Genomic DNA, 26,000 nt, shown 5'->3' on the forward strand with positions numbered 1-26,000 from the left:
GGCTGAGGCAGAGAGTGGGCATTGAATCAATTGAATCTGGACCATCTGGCTCTCCTCAGTTGATGTCTATCAGTAATTTTACCTGAGGCCTATGAACCGCCAACTCCTAAGTGAGTTTCCTCATCACTATCCTCTTTATATTCACTAAAATCCTCCTTCTTATATGTTGCCAGTTAATAATATCTCTGATATGATTTATTTTTAAAAATATATAAAAAGACAAAAAATGGGGAATCAAACATATGAGATAAAATGAAAGAAAATATTTCTATAATTAAAATAAATTTTCACTGTTTTTTATGTCTTAAGCCTTAAGCTGGAAACTTTTTCCATACTAGTTTAGAGTAAATAATACTATAACTAAGCAGCCTACATGCTAAATAGCATACTTTTCTAGGTGTAGATTTCTGGAGGGATATGCAGGGATTTGCATGTTTAATTCCCATTAGCACCTGTCACTGGTGTTTATTATCTCAGAGCTAATTCTCCACTCACTGCAGCCAAGAAAAAGGAAGCCCTTGTACATGGATTTAAATGAAGCTTTTTATTTTTCAAAATGAGATGAATTTCATGTCTGTTCCTTAAACACCTGCAGTATTCCAATCCTGAGAAAGTCATAGTTAAATTCATTTTTGTGAAAATTTGCCCCAATATGATTTTAGCCAATGACTAGAAAACCCTATTCATAATTTGAAAATTTGTCTTGGGGGAAATAAAAGAAGTTTTAATTGAGGACTTAGTTTTAAGATCCATTGGCTCTCATCCATCCATTCAATGTTCAAGAAATGTTTATTGACCAACTATTAAGAGCCAGGCAGTTTTGTAGGTTCTGGGTATAGACCAGCGAAAGTGTTAAGAAAAAAATTCCTCCCCTTGAGAAGCATACATTCTTTTGGAGAGTATTCAACAGATATACATATACCTATACACATACATATACATACATACATCTATGTATACTTGAACATAAGCATATGTTTTTATAAAATAAGTACTATATGGAAAATCAGAGCAGGTGTATGCTGTTGAGGGTGATATGGTAGGTGCTATTTTAGGTAAATTGGTCAGAGAAGGAATCTCTTAAGTAGTGACACGTGAGCCCAGATCTAAGTGAGGTAAGTTAGCAGTTCTAGCTCAGAGGCCTATGCAACACTGCATTCTCTCTTCCATAAAAAAAAACTAGGCAGGATGTTGATACACAAGGCAAGTTCCATCTGCAATTACAGATTTCAGAAAAGTCACCTGTTTGGTAAAGCTGATTGATTTGCTGGTACTTTTTCTGTCCTTGTTCTTGTGCACTAACTCTTCCCTCTCTTTCCCACCTCATCTCTACATACCATTTCTCAAAACATTCTCCTGCTCTCTATAGACTGAATTTCAGTATTGAACTACTTTTCCCCTTGTCTCTTACTCTTTCTTTCAAAGCATTAATTTTATGCAGTGTCTGTCATTGAGCACTTCAATAACCCAAATAGAATTATGTAACAATTTAATTCTATTTAACTAACTAGACTTTGAGGATTCTTCTCTACTGAGCTTTTCTAGCAATCAATCAACCAATACTGACTGAGCACTAACTCTACATAGGGTTCTGTGTTTGGAGCTGAGGCTGAAATGGTGAACAAGGCAAAGTCTCTGCCTTAAAGAGTTAAATTCTAGTTGGAAAAGATAACTGGTAAAATTGCAAATGAATAAACAAATTTTAGATGTTAATAGAGTGAGTATACGTGAGGGTTTCTTAGTATTTAAGCTGCTGTCCTTCTTGGAAAAAATTGTAAGGACAGGTATGAAATACAAACAGAACCCTTTCTATTGATGCCATCCTCAAAATAAATGACATGTTATAAGTGGCCGAGCTGCACTGTCCAACATGGTAGTCCCTAGCCATGTGGCAATTAAAATTAATTAATTACATGAAAATTCCCAATTCACACTAGTCACATTGCAAGTGCTCAATAGCCACATGTGTCTAATGACTACCATTTTGGAAAGCATAGATACAAATATGTTTCTCACTGCAGAACGTTCTGTTGGACAGCACTGGTCTAGCCAGCATGCAGCTGATGGGAATCTTTCCTCAAAAATAAGAACAGGAGCTAACAATTTTATGTGTCAGGCACTTCACATATGTTTAACTCATTTATCTCTCACAAAAACCTAGAAGATAGCTACTGCAAATAGACCCATCTTACAGATTAAGAAACTGAAGCATCAAGCTTTATTTTTCAATGTCGGTCAGCTAGTAATACGAAATGCTAAGAATTAAGCTCAGACAGTCTGACACAGGAACTTCTGACCTTCTTACCAAAACATCTTGGTATCTTGGTGTAGCGAAGCTGAAGAGGGAGAAGAAGTGATTTTAGCAGGGCAGGCTGTGCCTCCCCAGAAATGAGAAGTGGCCAGATTTGTCAATGTCTTTGCCAAGAATGACCTTTTCAGATCTACCAGACTCATCCAAGACAGGTCTTATTGGCTAGAGGTTTAGATGGAGGTTAACTTTGAAACTATCTAATAAAATATTTCACAGATGGAGAAACTGAGACATGCAGTTCACCTGACCTGTCCAGGATGACAGAATGAGTTAGGACCACAGCCAAGATGAGACCACAAGCTTCCTGCCTGTGTGTGTGTTTACACATTGCCCCCTTGGCACCAACAGCTTAAAATTTCTCTGATATATTATTTAATATTAGTTTAGAAATGTAATAATCTTGGGAAGTGGTTTTCTTCTTCCTGGAAGGTCAGTGTGCCAATGTGTATTGGACTTTCCATCCATCCACTTTCCTTTTGTCCAGCCTTTCCTTATTTTATCCACCCATTATTACATTTCCCCTTCACCATTACAACAGGGATCCACGACTTAGATACCCAGGCAATTCTTTCCTGAGGAAAAATAATAAAAACGCACTGCAGTTTGAGTCCTTACACACACACCGTTAGAAATCTGGAAAACATGTCATAGGTTCCACCATCACTTTAAGTGAGTATCTACAAATTTTGTTGTGCATCGTTTCTGGGAGTTTCTCCGGTTTCATCTCACCACTCTTTACATACTCAACCTTGCCAGCCACCAAGGTGCACGAAAATAAAGCTCTGTTGAAGAATGAGTTTTCCTTGAGCTTTTGGTTTCTGTTGCACTACAGAGGAGTCATAGGCACCCAGAGCATAAAGCAGTCTGAGTGGCGCTGACCACTCCAAGACTGCCGCGGGCTGGGGCTCTGCAAAAGCTTCATGCCTTCTTCCCGGCCCCGCAGGACTTCAGCTCGAGCCCGACCCCACCCCCACCCGCCCCCACCCCCGCCTAATCAACCGCAAGACCCGAAGTCTTAGAGCGAGTCCAGTCCCGGCGAGTCTGGCTCAGGCTCTGGCGGCGCCGTGGAGGAGCTGGGAGGCGGCAGACTGGACACAGCCAAGGGGCTCGGGGCGCGCCCGCTGCGCTCTCGAAGTCCGGGTCTGGCGCACGGCGTGAGGCCGGCGCGCTCCCACGCTCCCAATACGCTTCGTTCCTCAGGTCGCTCTCGCCTCAGCTTCCGCAGAGAAACCAACAGCCGCTCTCCACCTCCGGCTACGCCGCTCCCGCAGTCCTCGTTTCCCTAATGCGGGCGGGCGGGCGCGCTCCCGCCGCCTCTCACATCCCAGCGGAGTTGGGCTGGGCCCTCCACGCCTCCTGGGCGAACCCCTCGGCGCGCCCGTGCGCCCCGCACTACTAGGTGACCCTCTTCGGCCACCCAGCAGCCGCAGCCGCAGCCGGGAAGTCTCTCCGCCCGCGTGAGAACCCCGAGACCGGAGCCGGGAGCGCCTCACTGTGCACAACTCCCACCCTCCGCTCCCTCCTCCTCTTGCTCTCTCTTCCTCTCCCTCCGCCCGCCCCCCGCCCCGCGTGCCTGTGTGTGTTCGGCACAGGCGAGGGGACCCGGGGAACAGTCCGGGCTCGGCGCGCGGCGGAGCTGCGGCTGCTCCCGCTGCTGAGGGGAGCGGCGAGGTGGCCGCCCTGCGCCTTCCCGGACTTCCCAAGTGGGGGAAGAGCCGCCGCTCACGGAGCCGCCTGTTAGCAGGCACAGGGAAAGCGGGACCTCCAAACTCCTCCTCAGCGACTCCTCTCCACCCTCTTTTGGCCCCTGCCCTTGGAGAAAGTGGAGTGTGGCGCTCGGTCGTCGTTACTCCTTCAGACAGCTTCGCGGTGCACGGATTCCGCTGCTGCCCGGTGGGGCTCTCCGCTGTCGGCGCTCCTCCGTGTGTGCCTCCCCCCGGCGCACCTCTGTCGACGATGAGGAAAGGTCTGCGGACGACAGCGGCCCGCTGCGGACTGGGGCTGGGATACGTGCTGCAGATGCTCGTGCTACCTGCCCTGGCCCTGCTCAGCGCCAGCGGCACCGGCTCGGCCGCTCAAGGTAAGGGGGTCCGCCGAGCTCCGCGCCACCTCCCTTCGCTTCTTCCTTCCCTCCTTCTTCCTTTCCTCCTCCCCACTTCCCCTGGCTTCCTTAACCCGCCTCGTCTCCCTCAACTGGAAACCACTTTAAATTCTACTTTCCCAACTAGTCAAGAAGCTTTGGTTAGGATGATTTTGAATCTGTCTTCCGAGATGGGCACGGATGGGCCCGGACGCGCGGGGTGTCGGACCCACGTCTGTCTCCGGGCATGTGTCTCTTGCACTTTCTGCTGCACGCTCACACGTTGTTGTATCTTGCGCACAGCGAGGTTTGGAGAGACTCTGGGCGCGGGTGGCTGCGTGGCCTGCAGTAGAGGCCCCGTGACGCGCAGAGACTCCCCGCGCTGTGCCACGTCGGGGGTTGCCGGATCCTCGCTGAGTCTCTGAGCGCCACACGCCGAAGGGCGCTCCGCTACGGAAACGTGTCCGTGGCGGCCGAGGACTCGCTGGCGCCGGTGGCCCTCGGCTGCTGCTCGGGGCGCTGCGGAGACTCGCGGCGCCCCCGGACCCGCGCGCCGCAGCCCGCAGCAGGCCCCGGGGTGTGCGCGCCTCCTCCGCCCTCTTACCCTCTCCTCTCCGGCTCTCCCTCCCAGCCGGCGACGGAGAAACGTACCTCCCCTGCCGCCGCCCCCCCTCCCCGGCTCTAGAGGAAACGGACTGGTCGTTCAAACCAAAGCCGAAACTCCCCGGGGTAACCGGCCACTTTATAACTCTGACATTTTAATTTGATGCGTCTGAGCTTGAAAATAAGTGTCCGGGGCTCTGGGCAAAACCGGCATGGGGGAGAAGCTCGGCCAGGAGTTGCGGGTGGGTAAGGGAGAAGGGGAGGCCCGGGGGCTGGCTGCCTAGTTTCCTTCTCGCCCTCCGAGGGTGAGGTGATAGAGGCAAATCCCAGCCTTCCGAGCCTGGGAAGCTGAGTGGAAGGGAGACTGCGAGGAAGGTGCCCAGGCGCCCCTCTCCGGGGTCTCTCTCGGGTCGTCTGGGTCCCCAGTGCCCCCGCCACCTTCTGGACAAGCCGAGGGCCCACCTGGGTCTTAACCGCCCAGTTTTGTGGCGGTCGCTGGCACAGGGGAGGGAGCTCAGCTCTTCCTTGTGATGGGCGTGCGAGGGATGGAGGAGGCTTCTGCAGCGTTCGGAGGTAATCCAGGCATCCCATCCTCTCGGTTACACTCGCTCCAAAGTTGGAAAGCAGAGGAGGTGCGGCGATAGCCTCAACTCCCCGGAGATGCTCAGACACTCCGGAGGTTACCGACAGCATCCCCCTCAGATCTGCGGAGGCGCTGGGGACCAGGGCGTTGGAGGCGGAGGGGGGCGTTGAGCGTAGGCTAGTGTGTTCCGGGTCGGGAGGTACGTGATCAGCGAGGCTCTGCGGATTAGCCACAGCTACTTCGGGAGTAAATTGTCCTGCTGCCTCGCTAATAGCCACGCTCATAAATCCTTCCTTCCCTTCTTGCCAAATGCCTCCCATCCCCGAGGTTTGGCCCTGGTTTTCTCAGTCATATGTCTAAAGCTCATCTGCCTGTCCATTTTACAAAGGAGTCTCCCCTGAGAATCATAAACTTATTGCAGGTTTCTTGAAATTGGGAGAAGTTCTCAGGACGGCTGCTGAGGGTGCTTAGAGGGGGTGTTTGGAAGTTGAAAGGAGTAACCTGATGAATTGTTGTGGAATCAACCGCGTGACTCCCTGTGGAATTCGCCTGCTGTTATTGGTCGCACAAAGGACTAAGCTATAGGGTGCGAGTGGGAGGGGGACCAGGCGGTGAGAGAACTGTTTGGGAAAAGGACAAGTTAAAGTCCCCAAAGATGCCAAATAGGAGACATAGGATCCCTGCCGAGAGCTTCCTACAGCCAAATTAAAAAGACTGGGTAGGAAAAAGGATCAATAAAGATCAGCAGACAGGAGATTGTGAGTGGATTAATATTGAAAGAAGAAGGGAGAAGAGATGAAAAGAAAAGACAGTCAGGACAGACTGAGCGTTTGCCACTTACACTTTTTTCATCTTATAGACCAGGCAAGCCAGAGATTGAGGATTGAACCTACTCTTCTGATCTTAAGTGGAATAATTAAATGTATTCTTTTGGGTGTGTGCATTTCACTGCTGTTCTTCTCCGTTTAGTATAGTTTTTTTCTTTCAGTTCCTGGTGAGCAAACTATTTATGTTTGAATCTGTGGTCTTTGAGAGACACTATTCCACCACTTTAATCTTTGTTTTCCTCCATGTTGCAGGATACCAGCTATTCCTGTGTTGTGTGTTAGGTATCAAAAATGTAGAAAGCACCAAACCCTACTTTCAGCTTCTATCACTATCACTCTATTCCATTCCCCTAGCCTGTTTACTACTGAACTACTAATACATACACTTTCTTCTCAGAGTCACACTCCTATAATTCTCTGATAGTCAGACCTTCCTTTCCTTCTAATGTCTTCTCCTTTCTCCTCTCTCTTCGGACTAGATCACTAGGTAAATCAAAGATGCTGTTGCTCCCTCAAGGTATGATTTCCTTGTGCTGAGGACTTAAAGATGGGAATAAACTATTTTTTATGGATGGAAGTATGTATGCAGTTAAGATGAGAAAGTTAATTTAAGCACTTTACACAGTGGAAAAGGTTTTTATTCTGTTGTTGGAAAGATACTAGAAAATTGGAAGTTTTAGGAAATATGTGTCTCTTCAGAGAGAGCCAAGAAAATAACAGGTGTTTAAGATAAAAAAGCAGAATGGGTGTTATTTGTGAGTGTACTTCATTTTGTAAGTGTGGTTTGAAGAAAGACATCAGTCATTTTAAACAGGTCCTTGGGAGGTTCTCTAGACTTTAGGCAACAGCTTTCTCCTATCTGGCTATGTTCTAATTGTTTCATTCAGGACTGCTGGGAACTCCTAGCTCCAGGGAATTTGTGGTGTTTCTGACTTTCAAGAATGAAAGATTTTACCAGGAAAAGGCAGCGTGTGTGTGTGTGTGTGCACGCGTGTGCACTTGATCAGTTTGCTTCAGAATTAGTGCCCTCCTGTTTTATAAATGCATTTTATTTCTGGATTTACACAGCATTGATATTCCGCTTATCTAGCACCAACTAGTGTTATGAGTGTTAACACCACCAAACTCAGAACAGGAAATTACTGAAGATTCTAACTATATTGGGATAATTCTCTATTATTGTAAGATAATTTGTAATGTTTTTAAAATAATATACTTCTTCTGAGAAAAGAGTAAAAATTACTTTTGTGCATTTATGCATATTGGTGTGGTACAAATAGACAATTGGCATGAAAGATTGAATTTCATGACAAGTATACCATATATTTTTCTATTTTAGGAGCAAAGTAAATTCATAAATTCACGTTTGAAATTTGCAGTAAGGAAAAGTAGGCTAGTTTACCTTTCTTTAGAACAATAATTTCATGTATTCTAGCTTAGGGAATACTTAAAAGGCTTCAGAGCGCAAACTTTTCAAGTACTTGCAGAGAATGAGGAACCACAAAATTGTTAACATTTATTGACTTCCTGGCCTTCTGTGTTCTGGATACTGGGGATTCCAAATTCAACACGACAGGGTCCTAGAGCATCTCCCATTGTAGTCTGGTTGTCCTGATCAGAATACATACTGATCCTTTTTTGAGCAACCCCCCTGAGGACCTGAAGGAGGCACCGAGCTGTCCTAAATAAACTTTCTTAGCTTTCTTAGAATTATTGTTGAGACTTAAAAATAACTGTTCTCTAATGTATGCTGTGTTCTCCAATTAGTGCAAATAGCCAGAGTGCCTTAACTGCGTTTAGCACTTTTCTGATTTAGGTCATGGCTTTGCTGGAGCAGCAGAGGGAGTCACTCTGAGAAGAAACATTAAAATTACAGGCTGCAACCACTTCATGGAGATAATGGGGACGCTTGTGGGGTGGGGATTGAGGCAGTGCTCTTCCCTTGCTCTTTTAGCCTATATCTTTTTTAGTTTGACTTTGGTGTTTGTGGCAGTTAAAAACAAACCTGTTCGCATCCCCACGAATTAGAAACCCATTAGCTCATTTGGATAGTGTATGCTATTAGAAGTAAAGTTCTGAACAATTATTGTGCATTTATTATGTCCCACACTGTATGCTATTTGTTAGGGACACAGAGTTGAGGAGACAGTTTCACCCTTCGAGGAAGACTGACTTACAAGCATAGAATTATAATTTACTTTCTGAAATATAACAGTGGGAATAGGTATAGTATCTTCTGGATTTAAGCATCCAATGTTAGTAAACATAGGACTAGCTAGGGTTGTAGTGTGAGTGGTAGCAGGACTTCCATGATTTCTGTGCAGAGAAACTTAAGGGTGGCAGTTTGGTTGGAAGTGGGTTGTTCTTAAAGCTGAGTTTGCATTGTAACTGTCTTATTAAATCTTACTTAGATTTAATATATAATCGGTCTGGCTTTGGGGAGCCACATGCTAGAGACTGTTAGTGGTGTGTGCCCATCCTCCCTGGTAGTTTAGTGGTTACCACTGCCTCATAATGCTGCCTCCACCACCTCCTAGCTGTGTGGCCATTGGTCAGTTACTTAGCATCTCCGTGCCTCAGTTTCCTCGGATATAAAATGATGATAAGATATACTGTAAGTCATATTAGGGTTGAATGAATTAATACATCTAAAGTATGGAGAGCAGAATTCTTTGGCTTCCAACTCTGTAAACCATGGGCAAAGAAATCTAGAAGTTAAAGAAATTAAAGGTCAATAATTTTGAACTCAGAGTAGAGGGATTGCTGCAGACACTGCTTCCCCCAAAGCAACAAATGGAGCTGTCTGAGGAGATGCTCCAAAGTACTGCAAACTCCTGGACGTGGTGTGGTTCTTTGAACGGCCTGTGGGAAGCTCTCTCTTTTCATAGCCGCATTTCTTCCTTTCTGCACAATCTGGGAAAATTAACCTAATACCAGTTCTAAAAATGCCATTTTAAGTCAGAGCCTGTTAAGCCCTGGCTACAACCTCCACTCTTGACTTTCTATCTTTACAATGAATGTTGAAAGATAACTGCATAAATCCATAAACACTTTTATGAAAAAAAAAAAGCAAGTTCCATGTTTTCAGATAATGGTTTTGAGAAAACCAGCCCTTTATGCAAATGTGGATTGCTTTTCTTAAAAAAAAAAGACACAAGTGTGTCTAACGAGCGTAATTCAATACATGATAAAACAACACAAAAAAATAGAGTAAGTCTCATATATACTGAGTTCTGTTCCAAGAGTGCAGTCGTTAAGTCCAACAAAGTTAGCCAAGGTACCCAACTAACATAATAGGCTATATAGTACTGTAGTGTAATAGGTTTATAATACTTTTCACACAAATAGTACATTAAAAAAATGAACAAACACAAAAAATAAAGAAAACATTTTTACTTTTACAGTATGGTACCTTGTAAAGTACAGTAGTACCAGCTACATCACCGCGGCTTTTACGCTTGCTTCCAGACATCCTGGGCTTGAAATAAGGATATTGTACTACTGTACTCTATACAGTACTGTACAGTAAAGTACACAAAAGCACAACCACTTGTAGAGGATGCATGCATGCGACAGTATACACCAGGCACGTGAATAACTTACGCGATTGGACATGCGAATGCGCGTTCGCATCTTTGAAAAGTTCTCAGCTTGAAGGTTCATATGTAGGGGACTTACTGTATAGAAAAATAGGTTGACTTGAAGGCAAAGCAAATTCACCAGGACTTTCATATATTCAAATTATATTTGCAATAGAAAGTTTCAGCATCATAATTTAGAACAACATGAATAATCTAGGTAATATATATTTTGAAAGTGTCACATGTAATTACTTCTATTTGTTTAATGGTTATTGGTATTTTTTTCATGTTTGGTGTATTTTTTTTTTTTTTTTTTTTGGTCGAGCTACTCAGCTTTCAGGATCTTAGTTTCCCGACCGGGGATGTAACTCGGGGCCCTGGCAGTGAGAGCACTGGGCCCTAACCACTGGACAGTGAGGGAATTCCCTTATGCTTGGTATAAGTGTTGTTTTCTAGCAGAATTTAAGATAAAACTAGACATTTGTGGGAGTTTTATGTTATTTAGAGTTAAGACACATCTTTCTCTTACAGTATTTTCATTCTGCTTTTATTTTTGGATTGCCTGGTCTGCAGTTACAAAGCCCCACATTTCTCATTCTTTTTCTTTCTTAACCTAGCTCCTTAAAGCAATGTATAGGCTCTTCTTTGATTTCAGATTGTATTTGGTTTTGTTACTGCTTATATATTTGCGGAAGTGAGCTCCATGAATCTGAGACCTTGGATATTGTTCCAGTATCACTCACTTAGTTCAAGGATGTTTAAACTAGAACAGAAACTCACAGAAACTCAGTGCTGTGTTTTATGTGACTTTTTTGAAGTACCGTAAGTTTGCCTTGAGCAATATTAATAGATCTACTGTCTCCTTTTTTCTAGTTTTTATAAAGAAATCCAATAATTTAAAAATTTATAGTTTCTCTTATTTTAAATATTATAATCTCTAAATTTGTGGAGATTTTAATTTTAAAAACTTTATAGTAATAATTTTATGAGCTAACAAGATCAAAAATAGTATCTTTTTTTTCCTCTTCTCTACCTGATTAGAACTCTCAGAAGAATTTCTGCCTTTTCATGATAACCCAAAACATATTGGGCTGGCCACAAAGTTCCTTTGGGTTTTCCGTAACATCTTACAGAAAAACCTGAAGGAACTTTTTGGCCAACCCAATATATTCTGTTGCAAATATTTGGATGCTTTATAAACAAAACGTTAGAAAATATTGTTATAATTTTATAATTAAAAACGAGTTTTGAGTTGAAGTTTTAATGTGGTTTCTCACTTTGAGTATTCCTGCCCCCCAAAAAGTTGCTCCCTTAGGTTTATATAATGAGGTTTTGAAAGACACAGAAGAGTATCTCCAGGTACTTAAAACATATCTAGCCTTCTACACATAGTGTTAAAGTTACTGTGACATTAAATTGAAGTTAATTTGGAAAGTGAGCTGTAGCTTTGAAAATGCCAAATATGCAGATATTTGTCCTTATGTCAGTATACATTTTATGAGCAGTGAGCAGTGATTCAAAAGTGCTTTGCGTGGCGAAAGTATAAGTCTAACATCTGAAAACTCCAATGTTTGGGGACTACCCTCTTCTAATTAAATAACTAGCCATGTCTCATTGCCAGTGTGGGAGTGGAATGGGAGAGAGAGAGAGAGAGAGAGAGGAGACAGGTGAGACTTCATTTCATTGATGTGCCTGTTACAGTTCTTACTTAAAATGTGACGGCACCAGATAATCATGTTAACAGGTGATACTGATTAATCAAATTTAACTCCAGAGTTTCCAGTCTTATTTATTTTAAAATGTTGTGAGGATACGGGTTTTATCTTCATTAATCATTGTCATTTGGGTCCTGTGGCTAGATTCATTTCTCAGCAATTATGAGAGCCATAAAAATGCCTCATGTAGATGAACGTGTATTATCTCTTCTTCTAACTAAGGATGTTAAACAACAGAAACTCCCTCAGCACATTAAACAAGTTTATTGATGAATGCTAACATTTCTCAGTTTTAGTCAATGTCTTAATTGATTATTTAATCATGGACTGACTGAACTCAAATGTAATTTATTGTCTTCTCTTTTTTTCTCTGTTCAGAATAAAACCTTTTTGTATGAACATTCATTTCCAGTAAAAACACATTAGTGCTTGCACATTAAAATGCATCTGTAGCCCAGTTATAAGGGTAAATATATCTGTGAGTAGAAATGGATTCAAAATTCAAGAAAATTAGTTTGCCTAATATAAAATATGAAAGAGCAGTATAGAAGTAAATTATACCATTTGTACAGAAAAGTAATTATTTTAAAATAGTGCATAATATATATTCTCTTAGACAATAAAAGTTAAGTGCAATATGATAGGGCATGTGGTGTAATAATATCCTCTTATAAAGTACAGGCATAGTGAAATATGTTCATGTATCAGATAAAAGTAAAGGGGAACAGTTTGGAACTATTCTAGTCTCTATGAATTTGCAAGTTCATTTTTTGTATTCAAATTGAATATTTTAGATGATTCTAATATCTTTCTGGAATTTCAAGAACCTAAAAACATTATTTCAAGATCTAGATCAAAGACTACACTTTAACAAATGGTATTCTCTAACTTTTACAAGAACAAAAAGTGACAGTCAGTGAAAAAAGCACTGTTGCTGTTTTATTATATGTGATTGTCAAAGACCTGTGTTATCCCTGATCCAAACCAAACAAATAACCAGATTACTACCACAACAAAAACTTTATGATTGGAAAGACATAGTAAATAATGGTAATTTCACTTTAAGCATTATGTCTGTGTGAAATATGTTGACATTTGAATTTAGCTTTTGCTAAGGGAAAATGATATATTTTATCTTCCATTGAATAAAGAGGTTGCCAAGTATCCACATTGTAGCCACTCAGTGAAAACAGGCAAGTTTGGCAAGCAGCGATCTTGGAGTCATTCTAAATAAAACAGTAATTACGTTACCTGTCATTTTCTTTAGCAACTTTCCTTCTTCCTTCTGTATCTCCATAAGGTGATGAGACGGTATGAGCTTTAAAAATGTGTTAAGGATCAAATTCAAGGATTGAAAGAGCCTAAGACATTTTCCTTCCAACCTACTACAGCCATCACCCACAGAGCATGCAACTTGGTGGAAAACAGAAGCCCATTTCAGAAACTGCTCTCAGAAGCTGAGGAAAAACAGGCATGTTCAAATGATTTATTGCTTGTGCTATCGGAATAGAGACCTAAGATCAGTATTTCATCATAATATTATTCAGCGGGCACTCTGACTTGAACCTTTATATAAATAAAGTCTTGATACACACCTACTTCAATTAACAGAACAAACAAGTTTCTAAAGTATTTAAAAGATGTATTTTTGAAAGAAGTTACGTTTGGAGTTTACTTGAACCTGTTTGAGTAGGATGTACTTGTTTGAGAAATCTACACTTAAATCAGTGGTATACTGATACACAGCATCCTTCAAAGGTCTTTATAAAATGCATTGATATTTCCTCAGCTACTCTTAAACAGTGTCATTAATAATGTCAGCGTTGTAAGTTAAATCTCACCTTTACATCAGAAATTGAAAAGCATTCTTAGGATTATATGGGAGTTATTAGGGACAGTTGTCCCAGAAAAGAATTTGCTTAAATGGAGTTTTATCTTTAATATAATTACATTTTTAGGAAATGTTGCCAATATCTTTCTCTTATATATTGATCAAAATATGTTTATTTTTGTTACACACACACACACACACACACACACACACACACACACACACACCCCCCACAGTGGAGAAAGTTAGAGCTTACTTACTATAACCTGATGAAAAAATAGAGAAGAAAGATGGCTAGAAAATGTTTTAACAATAGATATGTTTTCCCAATAGGGATGGGGGTGATCAGTTTATTGGATTTATTAGAAATGATGATCACATGAAAGATCTACATATTTTTTAATCAAATTAAATAACTATGGAATTATTTCCTAGCAGGGTATTTCCAAGCAGAAATGGAGTAAAGAGTTATAAGAAGTAGACATATATAGTTCAGTAATTCTCTGTAAGCATATATATATGTGTATATATATATACACACACACACACACACACACACACACACACACACATATGCTTGCACAAATTGTGTGTGTGTGTAACTTTTTGTTTTAGGAGAGTTTATTTTCAAACAGCCTTGGCAATATCCTTAAAAAACAGCAAAACCTATCAAAGAAATGAAAACAAACTTTTAATTAAAAAAAATTCATAAGTAGTCATTGAATACGGAATCAGGTTTCATCACTGGTTTCTCACTGCAAAATTATATTCTTTTCTGGAAAAAGTGCCTTGTTGTCGACCAGTAGCTAAGTTGTTTACAATAGCATACAGTAGAGATACCTCTGCCTCATTCATGTGGTGGCTTATCTGATAGAAACAATTTCTTCCTGTCCTCCAGATGACAGAGACTGGGGGACCTCCACGTTCACTGGCTTATTTCAAACACGTGGAGAAGAACTTCTGTATTTTCCTACTCAGTAGACTGTAATTTTTTGACCAAAGGAGGTCAGCTATCCTGTGTGCATGAGTAAAGTCCTTCATTTACATGTGGGAACCCCCTCTTCAGGAGAGACAAAGTTTCCCCTGGTAAGCACCCTGCCTGAGGTGACCTCTTAGGATCGGGCTGATTGAAGGCAAAGTCAGTTGTATTGTTTTTCCCTGAATTCGGTGATGATTTGAATAATTTTTTTTTTATAAAAAATAAAATGGAGTTAATAAAATGGAGTTATGTTTCCAGGCTGCAGAATGTTTAATTTTCTTGGAGTCCCTCAGGTGCCATACAGGTGGCTTGATTTCCAGATGTCTCCATTACATCCATTGATACCTTGATTTAAATGAATAAAGATAAAGTTAGTTGAGGGAGGAAGAGAAAGGTTGTTACTAATGAAAGAATATAAAAAATTTAATTACACGTAGAGGGATAATGTACTTTCTTGCTTATTTTTAATATTATATTAAATGCAGATTAATATATATTTACATGACACATCAGTATGTAAATGTTAATTATTGCCATATGTTTCCACATCACTTGGCATTTATGAGCTAGGATTTTAAAAGATGCAATAAATTCTAGTGTGCAGGGAATTGTTTCCTGTGTTCTCTGTCTTACATATCATATGTTCATGGATGATATGGGGTTTTCATAAGAAAATATGTAATACTCTGTTAAGAAGAGCAAGGTAATAATAATGTTCCACAAAGTTTTCTGACTGCAAGTCTAAATGCTCATGAGAGAGGTTTCCTGTTGAATGCTGAATGGCAAGGTTAAAAAGAGGGTCTTAAAGATAAGAGTGGATTCCACAGTCCTTGAGTTTGTTTTGCATTCAGTGACAGTCACTAAATTAGGGAAAGGAATGTTCAAACAACACACTTGAGGAAAAGTGATTTTTATAGAAAGGAGCCATTTCTGCTAATAGCCAGTAACTGCACGTAACCCTGCTGACATTAAAAGTCCATTAGCTAAGCCCAGTTTAAATAGCAGCTGATGCAGTGTCAGCTAAATGTACCTTGGAATTTTTTCATATAATGCAGTAATAGCAGTTCCATAATTTTTTTCTAAAACTACATGCATTAAGTAAAACAAATGTCATCTGATAGTAGTGGCAGGGCTGCTAATAAGCAGGCAGAGATTTGTGATGAAACAAAAGTAACAGTCTATATAACAAGAAGATAATAAATGGTAGTGATGGTTTTAAAAGGGAGCCTTTGAGAAAAATCATATGGAGAAGCTTAAGCTGAAATCCAGAAAGAGTTGTTTCCATAGAAGCGCATATTAATGTGCACTACTTAGAGATGCTCATTTGAAGTGAAGTGACTTTTTACTGTCAGCCTCAGAGTTTAGTATCGCAGTGTATTTTGAAACAACAGGGAGCCCTCTCCTTAGACCCTGATATGTGTGTAAATGGCAGGGAAGTGGGGAGAGGCGGTAAAAGGGGATTGAAAAAGGAAAACGAGTGAAAAGGTGAAAACAGAGATATAACTTCATGTGTGTTAATACCTTTAAGGTGATTACTGTGGTACTATTTTTAAGCAATATGATTTATTAATGCTGCCTACAATGAAATCAGAGGTTGAACTGTTGATATTCTTCCCCCATCCTGTTTTTCCATCCTTTGAATATTTCCCAATCTCCATTTGAATACTATGAAACACAGGAAGTTTTACTGCAAATTTATAGTAGAATCCAAGAATTTTGAATAACTCCTCTTAAAGAATTCTCTAAGACAGTGTTCTGTAACTATGAGACCATTGTGAAGACAGTGAGGGTTGCTCAGTAATCTAGTGTGTGAGCTGACAAGAGGGCAGTAATTAATGAGTGACTGTCGTACTCACACCACTATAAAGTACTACGAGAACCTCCATGCTGACCACCCCTCCCCATTATCAGACCATTAGTAAAACCCTGTACAGGCAACAGTGGGGAGCTCTGCTTAAGCTTATGACCCTAATCACTTGGGTATAAGCTTTGTGCATATTTTCAGAATGGTCACTCGAATTCTCATCACACTTTGTAGTACTCAGAATTATTTATCATTCTAACCTGAGAATTTATTTATAAGTCTAACCTGAGATATCACATCTTCTGTTTATTTTTATTTTAAAGTTAACTCAGTTTTCTTTACATGATTAAAAAAATACCTCACATAACCCTGCGTTGCTTGAAAAGGGGGGAAAAAGAAAAAGAAAGGAAAAGGAAAAAAGAAGAAAAGGACTACTGTTTAATCACAATGGGGTGGCAGAGATCTCCCTTTTATGTTCACAGATTTTCATACAAGCATTTCATAATAAAATCAAGAAGTTCTCTTTGGTGTTGGTAACTGTTTTAATTCAGTTCAGGCCACTGTAAAGGCTTATTTTGAATGAATTGGAAGCTTCTAGAGACAGACTTTATGCAATTAAATTCCTAACCAAAATCCTATTTACTAACATATTGCATGAGGGACTGATGAATAATCTTGTCTTTAGTATGTAACTCAAACATTAATAACAGATGCAAATATGCCTCAGTTCAACCAGTGGGCTTTGATTTTTAATTCTAAACTGACTTAAGTTTTTTCAAACTAAGACATCTGTTAATAGTGACTATTTCCCGTATGTTTTTCCTTTTCTGTTGCATAAATCTATTGCAGGAAGAAAAGAGAACGCCATAATATTTGGCCGCACAGTAAATTTGTACGCATCTATGAACGAGTGTTGTGAAATTGAATTATGTTGAAAATTACAAGATGATGCTAGACTGATTGAAATAAGACAATTATTACATTAGAATTTGGAACAGTTTTTAGAAAAACATTACCCTGCAATGTTAATATACTGTTACTTTCTTGGAAGTTTTACAGTGTATCTTTTTTTGGGTAAAGAATTACATTTTTAAAAATTTTGAGTGAACACAATATATAGTTTGGTTTGGTGCTAAATTCATTCATTTATGCTTGGAAAACTTTTCTTAAAATAATCTTTAATAATGTCTATTCTTTACTGTGATTTTATGGCTGTGTTTAGAATAGTGAATGGTTTAGATCACTTCTTTTTTCTTTTTTTCTGTTTAACATTTCTTTGACTGTTAGGGAATTAAAACGTATTAGATACATGCACGTATGTGTGGGTCTGATAATTTCCTGGTATAGGAAATTAATCAAAATGCATTGAAAAAAATGAATCAATCAAATCAGTTGTTTATAATCAAGAGTATTCTTGGCAACTATGCTAGGGAAATACTAATGCAACCTTTATATAAATAAGTCTTTTGGTAAAAGTGAATAAACTGTGCTAAAGTCTAAGCTTGAAAATTGCGTACAAGTTTAAAACCTCTTAGCATCACTCCACATTTGTAAGTAGAATGTCAGAATCATAATACTATTAACATCACAGAATTGTGGGGATTAACAGGGTTATCAAAAGTGAAGAATTGAGAGCAGTGCCTGGCACCAGATAAGCGCTTAATGCCATTAGCGACTGTCATTGCTATTGCTGTTGTATTTTCATTATGTAAGTCTATACACCATACAACAACTTTCACTTGGCACCATTATGAAAATAATTGAATCTATCACAAGAATGAGAGGATTGCACTCAATTGGGGGTACCATCAGGTGGAAGAACATCACGTGAACCAACAAAAGCATGTTGCCAAAGGTGAAATACTTAAAAAGGAATTGGTAGATTTAAAAATCACATTTAAAAATACCCTGTTAAATTATCAGATTTTAGTTGTGCATTAAAACTATGTGGAAACTCAACACAGGTGTGTTTGGTTTTATGGACAAGTTTTAGATGATTTTTTTTCCTATGCTAGATTCTGAAGGTAGAATATATTCCATTAAAACTAGTATCTAATAAATGTTAAGGAAATAATCAGTTTATATTTTTCTCTACTATACCTTGGCTATACTTCTAAAGACAAATATAAGTACAAAGACTGGAAAAAACAATTGGCAAATTCTTTTTTTTTTGAATTTAATTTAATTAAAATTCTTTTTTATACAGCAGGTTCTTATTAGTTATCTATTTTATACACATCAGTGTATACATGTCAATCCCAATCTCCCAATTCATCCCACCCCCCCACCCCCCCACCCCCACCGCTTTCTGCCCTTGGTTTCCATATGTTTGTTCTCTACATCTGTGTCTCTGTTTCTGCCCTGCAAACCGGTTCATCTGCACATTTTTCTAGGTTCCACACATATGTGTTAATATATGATATTTGTTTTTCTCTTTCTGACTTACTTCACTCTGTATGACAGTCTCTAGATCCATCCAAGTCTCTACAAATGACCCAATTTTGTTCCTTTTTATGGCTGAGTAATATTCCATTGTATATATGTACCACATCTTCTTTATCCATTTGCCTGTTGATGGGCATTTAGGTTGCTTCCATGACCTGGCTATTGTAAATAGTGCTGCAGTGAACACTGGGGTGCATGTGTCTTTTTGAATTATGGTTTTCTCTGGGTATATGCCCAGTAGTGGGATTGCTGGGTCTAATTCTATTTTTAGTTTATTAAGGAACCTCCACACTGTTCTCCATAGTGGCTGCACCAGTTTACATTCCCACCAACAGTGCAAGAGGGTTCCGTTTCCTCACACCCTCTCCAGCATTTGCTGTTTGTAGATTTCTGATGATGCCCATTCTGACTGGTGTGAGGCAATACCTCATTGTAGTTTTGATTTGCATTTCTCTAATAATTAGTGATGTTGAGCAGCTTTTCATGTGCTTCTTGGCCATCTGTATGTCTTCTATGGAGAAATGTCTATTTAGGTCTTCTGCCCATTTTTGGACTGGGTTATTTGTTTTTTTAATATTGAGCTGCATAAGCTGTTTATATATTTTGGAGATTAACCCTTTGTCCGTTGATCCATTTGCAAATATTTTCTCCCATTCTGAGGGCTGTCTTTTCATCTTGTTTGTAGTTTCCTTTGCTTTGCAAAAACTTTTAAGTTTCATTAGGTCCCATTTGTTTATTTTTGTTTTTATTTCCATTATTCTAGGAGGTGGATCAAAAAAATCTTGCTGTGATTTATGTCAAAGAGTGTTCTTCCTATGTTTTCCTCTAGGAGTTTTACAGTGTCTGGTCTTACACTTAGGTCTCTAATCTATTTTGAGTTTATTTTTGTGTATGGGGCAAATTCTTTACTTTTTGCTAATTTAAACTTTTCCTAGAGGAATGGAAACAACCTTCATTTATCTTAGAAATTTTAATATAGCAAAGCATTTACTGATCCTAAGGTGGAAGCAAGATTTATTAAATTAAACTGAAATTTCCAAGCAAAGTTAAAGTTCTTATATGTGCAAGGGACATGTTATAATATAGGCAAAAAGAGAAATTAGACCCCAGACTGTTAAATGTATATGTTGTGATTGACACTTTCATTTAATAAAGTATTATTCTAATGGATTAGTTCATGAACAAACTGTAGCTGAACTCATAGTTTCTCATAGGTATACACATGTTAATTATGAAGTATAAGGAGGGAAGGGGGAAAAAAGTGCAGATCATAGTTTTGCTTGAAAAAAGTTTTCTAGTGTGCATTTATAAAATGAAAGTGTACTGTTGCTTAAGTAACAACTATTTTGAAAACAGTGGGCATAGAAAATGCTTTCAGCGATAAACAATTTTCAGTACTATATTTTTTAGTTTACTGTGTCATTAAATAATCTTGTTTGTTCTTCTTTATAATACTTTTTAAAATGCTTCATTTTAAAATTAAAATAAGACAAAACATAGAGAACTTTTTCCTCAAAATGTGTCAACTTGATAGGAAGAGTATAACCCAAAATATTTATAACGGAAAATAATGCAATTGTGGACCCTTAGCAAACAGAATGTAATAGATGCATTAACTAACTAAATAAACAAGGATAACTCCTTCACCGCACTAAAATGATACCCACACAGGAAGCACTTTAAAAAGCCCACTGAACACTGATCCCGTTACCTTTTTCTTTGTCCAAAAGGCAGAGTTTATACCTTTTTCTTTGTCCAAAAGGCAGAGTTTATACCTTTTTCTTTGTCCAAAAGGCAGAGTTTAACACTCTTAGTTTTTAACTTCAGCCCTCCCCCCGCATCCCCCTCACTTGCCCAAGTCCAGCACTGTAGGAAACATCCCACTTTTAAAAGATAAAATTAATAAGAACTCTGGAATCAACAGTGTGGTTTAGTTCCTACGTAACTATGAATACTTCTTATCTTTATAGAATCTTAGTCCATTTAAAAAACCCAACAGAAGCAACCTATAATGTTTTAATGATTGATTAAACTGCTTATTTTGGGTTTTCTGCTGTATATAGCATTGGTTTGTAGTAGTTTTCTTTGAAGATTTCCAGGGGAAATCAACCATTAAAAAGATGAGACTGTATTTATAACCCCTTCTTCTAGGCTATACCTGTTTTTTTGTTTATTTGCTTTTTTTAAAATAAAGACAAACTTCTCAAAACTTTAATTTTCTGAACATTAAACAGTCTTAGGAAGTTCTGTCATGTGATTACTGAGGTTTTGGAGTTTTAAAAGAATTGATACAACAATATTTATTTTGTGCCAGAATGTATTTTTATTTGTTATTATTATATTGAGGGAGGAGAGGAGCAATTTAGAAAGCCAAGTTGTTAAAACAAACAAAATTATTTCAGTCTCATATATTTAGAGATTTGCATTTAAACATATTCAACCCTTTAATGATGTTATATTAGCGAAGATGATATACATTACCTAAACATGTTTCGAATATGTCCATTTCTCCCAACTGGATCACTAAGGAAGGTTCTTCCTGCTTCCTGTCCTGCCCCACTCTCCTCTATCCTCCCCACACAGAAGTGAGGCAAATCCTAGCAAACGTCATCAGTAAAGCTCTTTTCCTGAAAACCCTTTGATGCCTTTCCATTGCCTCTAGAATCAGATCTAAACTTCTTAACATAGCTGATGGAGATATTTATTCTTATACCTCTCATTCCATTCCTGGAACTCCTCTGTGGTTATAGTCTCCTCTGACCATGCACCTTTCCCAAACCTGGCACAGGTTGTTCCAGTGCAGCCCAGAAGGGGACATCCTTCAGGTATTTTTAACAAGCTGGCAGTGAGTGAGTATGCGGCTTACACTCATTCCTTTGCTGTGAACAAGTGTTCAATCCTCATATTCTATCACTTTCTGCTGGCTGACTTTTGTTCCATCTTGATGTTTAGTTTAGATCTTTATTTCTTCATAAAGCTACCTTTCACACCCAACGGCAACACTCTTTCCTTTTCCCTGTGTCCCCAGCTAGCATGTCAGCATGGGGAGGGCAGGAACCATTTCATTGTGCTATCTCTAGCACGTAAACTCGTGCTTCACACAAACAGTTGACATGCAGTATAGATCTTTTGAATGATGTTGGATGAATGCATATTTGTTCATGCATAAATAACACGTCGTAGAAGGGCTTTTGGTGACTACTTATTGTGGTGGTTAGCAGGGACTTTCCAGGTTCCCTCCGTCACCCACTTGGAGAGCTACTGGACAGAGTGAGCTGACTATGAAGTTGTAGGTGGAAAGGACAGTCTCAGGAGTGAAAGTTCACCGTCTCTTAGGTGCCTAAAAGACCAGTCTCCTTACCCTGCTTTCAGAAATCCATTCTGATCCATTCAGAAATCCATCCAGATCATCTACCCTATAATTTGGGGCTGTTAAGTAATGAAGAACTTGGATTCTCATATAGTTGAAGGAAATAAACCTGAGACAATTGATGGGTAAGCAGTGTGAGCACAACTAGACTGTTAACCGCTTTGGTCAAGTTGCCTAAACATAGAGTGGGGAGTTAAAGAGGTCTACAAGTCAAAACAGCACCCTAGCACACCCCAGAGAACATTTCTGATTATTTAGTTGTAGAATTCTATCGTATGGAATATGGTTAAAATAGACTTTCTACTGGGTGATGAAATTGTTTTATATTAGGATTATTGTTGTGTCAAAAATTGCCCTATTGAGTATTTCTTCTTCTTTCTCTTCACTACAAAGTAAATCAGTCTCTTGCAGGGTATGTGTCTTAGTCTGTTCAGGCTGCTATAACAAAATAATGCAGACTGGATGGTTTATAAACAGCAGAAATTTGTTTCGCACAGTTTTGGAGGCTGGGAGTCCAAGATCAAGACACCAGCATGGTCATGTGGGTAAGGATCCACTTTCTGGTTCACAGACAGCCATCTTCTCTCTGTGTCCTCACATGGCAGTAGGGCATAGGGTCTCTGTGTGGTCTCTTTTGTAAGAACACTAATCCCATTCATGAAGGCTCCACCCTCACAACCTAAGTATCTCCCAAAGGCCTCACCTCCTAAAACCATCAATTTAGGGGATTAGGACTCAGCATATAAATTTGAGCTGTGGCATCTGAGCTGTGGCAGTATGATAGGATGAATATGAGGTGGGAGGGCCGGGGGAAGGGGGAAGAGTAGCCCAGAGTCAAGAAAAATCAATCTGTTTGGGAGTGCGTATTAAACCAGTTGTCTTCCTGTAATTGACTATTGTTTGAAAGTTATTTTGCTAGGACCACAGTCTATTATATTGAGGCAGGATATTTTGTTTCTTAGACTAGGAAATAGTACAGTGAAATGTAACATTATAAAGCATTATTGAATCAGATATTCTCATAGGCACTTTCTTTTTTTAATACATTTATTTATTTATTTTTGGCTGCGTTGGGTGTTTGTTGCCACATGTGGGTTTTCTCTAGTTGAGGTGAGCAGGGGCTACTCTTCGTTGCGCTGTGCGGTTTTCTCATTGTGGTGGCTTCTCTTGTTGTGGAGCGCGGACTCTAGGCCCTATGGGCTTCAGTAGTTGCGGCCCATGGGCTTAGTTGCTCTGTGGCATGTGGGATCTTCCCAGACCAGGGCTCAAACCCGTGTCCCCTGCATTGGCAGGCGGATTCTTAACCACTGTACCACCAGGGAAGTCCTCATAGGCACTTTTAAGGTCACCAAGATATGTTACGGATTATGCTACACTGCCAGCAAAGAGGAAATTATAACAAGTAACTACTTCTTTTTGTTAAGACTTCAGTAAACACAGGCCCAACTTGCCCTGAGTAATTACCACAGAGAGCTATGCAGTGGTGTTTAACTGGTAGTTGTATGTGATCAAGAAGCCTGAATCTTGCCTTGACATAAAGCAGAGGAAGTGGTTAGGAGACAGACCTGTAATTATCAGCAGCAGGTGCCCATAATGGAATGCCAGAGAGATGTTTAAAGAGGCAAACATTACTTTAGGAAAGCTTTCAAGACTGGCAATTTAGACCAAAAGACATCTAAATAAAAACTGGCTTGAGAGCAGTATTAAAAGAATGCTTCTTTGAAAACAAAAGAAAATGTAATAAATTCCTTTTATGCAGATTAACCCCTTCTTCCATATGCCGAAGTATTATCAAGATATGAAGTCTGAAACAGGACTGGACTCCATATTCAGAAAAGGGGTAATTTAACAACTTTAGACATTTTTTGTTTATTAAAAGGTTTATGGTGTAAACAAAAGCTTTGCTCTTTAAAGTATCACATGAATAAATTGAATGAAAAATTAGTTTTTCTAAAATGAATGTTCATGGCTTCAAAGAACACTGGATCATTGATTCCATAATCATATAAGACCAAAAGTTTTTACTTTAATTATATAAGTTAACAGTCTTCTCCATTGTAACTTTTAATTTGAAGAATAAAAACAAAAGAAACTCAGTATTAAATGGGAACCAAAACCTTAATATACATTTTACTAGTTTACTATATATTAATTTATTACACATTTGTCAATTGTTGTACAGAATTTCACCCTTCAGTGATAACGTTTTTCAATTTTCACCTTTTTCCAAAAGAAATAAAATATTATCATCCCTTCTGGGTGGTACTATGAAGGAATAAAGATCTATATGATAAACTATATTCAATAAAAACTTGTAATCAAGTTATAAAACAGATGTTAAATGTAGGTTTATAATGCCAATTCCCCTTTAAGAAATGCACTTAGCTAAGTTGTTTTGATAGTGCACTATTATTTCAATATTTTACTTTCATCTTAAACTGTAGACCAAAGGCTGTGGTTTATATTAAAGGAAATTCTACTCTATGAGGCATAGACAGACTAAAGGAAACCAACAAAACGTAATTGCCTGGGTAGCTTTTTACGTTTTTAAACAGGGAGTTTTGCTTTTTCTTTCTTTTCCAAGTAAGCATACACTTTGGCTGTTTTTATGTTGTGGGAGTGAATGAACTGAATGGAACTGAACACCTTCTAATTGAGAGGAGTCATGATATCTCTGTAAGACCACGTTCATTCTCAGATGTGCTTAGTATGTATTTTGGGGAATATTTGTTTTCCTGCCTAATGCTAACCATATATTTACCACTATGAAAACATGTGGAGAAGTCAGTCATTCACTGCTCTTGCCAGAAATGCCTTCAGCTCCCACAGTACTTGTATGTCAAGATTTTGCCCTACTTAAAAGGAAGACATAAGGTTTATTCTGGAAATTTACCAGGACAGACCAGCCCTCAAAAATGTGAAGGAAAAGATCTCTGTAGCTAAATTAAAATAAACATAAGTCACACTTGATGCATTATGCTTAAGATAACTCCATCTAAAAATATATATGTAAGTTGTAGAGGGTATCAGTCCTTGTTCAAGGTGGACCCCAAATATGGAAGAGAGATTCAAGAATCACCTAAAAACGGATGGATAAAAACAAGGAAAATAATAGTTTTATGACTTGAAATTTATCTGCACGTTTTGACTTATCTGGAGTTCTTTTCCTTCAGATTGTGAAGTAAAATTAAACCAAGCCTGGACATAGGGCTCATCTTATATAGGTGTAACAAAGCATCCAAGTACTTACCTGCATTCTCATAACAAAATTTAAAATTTATGTAGAGGAGAAAGATGTGGTTAGAGCTGGTGGATGTGTAAGTTAGAATATATTTCTAACTATTTTAACATGTAGTGTATCCTCTCAAACCACAGTTCCATTTAACCTTTTTTTTTTAATGGAGAAAAATTCCAGTACAGCTGAGATCAATTCAATTTAGGAAGTATGAATTGCTGTAACCTATAGAGATAAATGAGATAAAATAGAATAAGATGTGGTACCGGTTTTTAAGAAACTTAAAAATCTTGTTTGGAAGATGAATATTGCAGATAAAATATACAAAACTACAAGATGGCAAATAACAATATTTTGAAAGAGATAAAAGGAGAGATAAATGTGATTTGGTGCTAGAACTTTCCGCTGGGATAAACTCTTAGCCAATTTTAAGAAAGGAATTAAAGCAACATATCTCATTCCCTTTTATAAGTACCGCTGCCACTTAACTTAGAGGCCACTGGAAATGTTTTGTTGCAGCTGTGCAAGATTCTATTCTCTCTTCACCTCTTCCCATTTTCTTCCCCTTTCAGTTTTGAGAGCAATTCTTCCCTCGGGCTTTCTCCTATTAATAGCACTTGTCTTTGCCTTGAAGTG

At 39.1% G+C, this 26,000-nt stretch overlaps 1 protein-coding gene across 2 annotated transcripts in view; it reads left to right on the plus strand.

The window, feature by feature from the left end:
* Positions 1-4,267: 4,267 nt before the first annotated feature.
* Positions 4,268-26,000, plus strand: part of UNC5C (unc-5 netrin receptor C) — a gene marked incomplete at both ends in the record, with an annotated part of 393,819 nt that continues 372,086 nt past the window's right edge. For both annotated transcript variants that reach the window (XM_082837850.1, XM_082837851.1), the window contains one exon: positions 4,268-4,391. In XM_082837850.1, the coding sequence (XP_082693976.1) occupies positions 4,268-4,391 (124 nt within the window). The remainder of the gene's footprint in view (positions 4,392-26,000) is intronic.

This window comes from Leucopleurus acutus (assembly GCF_964270905.1).
Source record: "Leucopleurus acutus genome assembly, chromosome: 4".
Lineage (NCBI taxonomy): Eukaryota > Metazoa > Chordata > Mammalia > Artiodactyla > Delphinidae > Leucopleurus > Leucopleurus acutus.